Below are 2,441 nucleotides of genomic sequence, written 5' to 3' on the forward strand. Positions count from 1 at the left end.
ACTGAAAACTCCACCGATTCAGAATCTTTCACCGAAAACGGCGATAAACATTTCACCGCCTCAAAAAGAGAAGACTTCCACCCCTAGGAATCCAAACACCACTAAAGAATTCAGGAGATGTTATTCCATAGCTTAATTTTTTTCCAAATAACATTTTATATGTATTTATATCTACCCTGTTATAATATATTTATTCAACTTATATTATCAATATGATGTGTACCAACCCTTGTTATCAAAGTTATTTTAATTAATTAGAAACCTTTTACCAAATAGGTATGTAAAAGATACGAGTTCACATAAACTTCAAACACCAGGATTTTAGGAATAGTATATCTTCGATCTATAACTAGGGGTTAAAATATGTGTATTTAAACATCTATGGGACTTGTAATATAATACAATTTACATATTGTACTAATTAGCACACGTGCGGAATATAAACGTTCCTTATTATTATTCGGGATTCTCTCATGTATACATATGAATAAAATATGAAATAATGAATAAACTGAAGATTTAAACGTTTTTCCCTCTTTGATTTCCGGTTATCTTAATTTAAGGGCACCGCAACATGGTTTTCTGAAACATTTTTATTAAACCATGTACTTTTTATTTACGACTTATTTACAAAAATAAGATTTTAATAAAAAAAAATATTGCTATACTACTTTTAATTATCTATCCCCAGCCACGCGTTGATGTGCCTTAGTCTGGGTCAATGAAAAAAAGGAAATATAAAGCATATTATTTTATATATATTTCACAATGCTTGTAAAGCAATGAAAAAAAAAGAAACATAAATGCAATCTAAAACATTGAAAATGAGCAATGTTTAGTATGGGTGTGTTGCTGTTACTTTCAACAGAGGGCGCTGCCATCGCGTAAAAAGCTTATTAAAAAGTCAGTTTTTTTAACCTGTCATCTATTATTTAAATATGAATATATAGATATTTTTAATTCCAACGTTGTGTCAAAATTTCAAAGCAATCAGCGAATGGCTTCAGGACATTTAGAATTTTGAACAACAGAACATGTTCACAACATTTTGTGTGTCAAAATCTTTATTCATAAATTTGGGCTTCTCAAACAAAGAGTTTTTTTTAAATAAATAAACTAACTCCTTTCTTGAATGTTTTCGCAGATACTTTGGCACATTTTATAAACTTTATCAAATTAAACAACTTTGTTTTAACCACTTTTTCATTATAAATACATCTTATCCAACCGGTTTCGACAAGAACCTTTTCATCATCAGGGTTTACAAAATTCTAAAACAGTATTTTAAATACTCATAATTAATTACATTCCCTTACCAAAGGGAATGGAATGTAAGGTAATGTAATGTAATTAACGTTGAGTATTTTAATGTTTCTAATGTTTTAGAATTTAATTAACCCCGATGATGACAAGCTTCTTGTCGAAACCGGTAGGTTAAAGTGTACTTTTAATAAAAAAGTGGTAAAAACAAAGTTGTTTAATTTTATAAACTCCTTACTAAAAATAATTTCTAAGTAGAGGAACACAGATTTAAACACTCAAATTATGTTGTTTTGTTTTAATAACATAAAATATATAATTAACGATCATATTAAACACATGTTTAAAATTTTGAAATGAGTATTTTTAACGATATATACTTTTTGGTTGAAAAATAGATTCGATGATTTATTTCCTTTATAAACTCTGTCAATATAAACAATACCCAGACATGTGTTTTATCTCAAACATTCATAAACGCTCTTACTGCGTCTGATCAATACGGAACTGCGAGATGAATGCATTTAATTATTTATCTACTTCTTTTCAAAATTCATTTGCAATCGTTGATATGCGTAAATTAATTTATATTTTACTTGGTAAATATCTGTATGTCCGCCTCCGTAGTGTAATGGTCAGCACGCTCAGCTACCGTTCTGGAGGTCTCGGGTTCGATTCCCAGGGGGGGTTAAATAAATATAAGCGATTTTTTCACTCTAATATTTATTCAATATTACCCATGACTGGTACCTGAAGCGGAGGGCTGATCACCTTTCCTTCGTGTAAACGATCAAGATAACACTGTGTTTACATAATGCAGTACCCTATGCACCATTGGGGTGCGGATAAGTGTTTGAATTGAAATTGAAAAATTGAAATATCTGTATTCCATAAAATAAACCTTGAAACGTGTTTCAATTTATGCATTAATTGTAAAATCAAACACAGATTTTGTTTCACAGCGAATGTTTCGCCCAGTTATGATATTCGTTTGAAAATGCCATAACTAGGCGAAACAATTGTCACAATATTGATTTTTATGTGTTTTTTAACAATTAAATACAACTTAGTAGACTGAAAAAATCTGTTTGATTTTACAATTAATGCGTATATTAAAATGGAGTTCTACAAATTAAACGCCAAATTAATAAACAATACATGTTTTAATCATTATCAGCATC

The 2,441-nt window shown here is 29.4% G+C and overlaps 1 protein-coding gene across 2 annotated transcripts in view; it reads left to right on the top strand.

The window, feature by feature from the left end:
• LOC148302824 (uncharacterized) overlaps positions 1 to 528 on the top strand; it is a 24,448-nt gene extending 23,920 nt beyond the window's left edge. For both annotated transcript variants that reach the window (XM_088270991.1, XM_088270990.1), the window contains exon 4: positions 1 to 528. This exon is cut by the window's left edge and continues 218 nt beyond it. In XM_088270991.1, coding sequence (XP_088127117.1) covers positions 1 to 136 — 136 coding nt within the window. In that variant the 3' untranslated portion in view covers positions 137 to 528.
• The last annotated feature ends 1,913 nt before the right edge of the window (positions 529 to 2,441 follow it).

This window comes from Brachycentrus maculatus, unplaced genomic scaffold (genome assembly GCF_059751285.1).
Source record: "Brachycentrus maculatus isolate JH-2025_06_01 unplaced genomic scaffold, ASM5975128v1 h1tg000407l, whole genome shotgun sequence".
Taxonomy (NCBI): domain Eukaryota; kingdom Metazoa; phylum Arthropoda; class Insecta; order Trichoptera; family Brachycentridae; genus Brachycentrus; species Brachycentrus maculatus.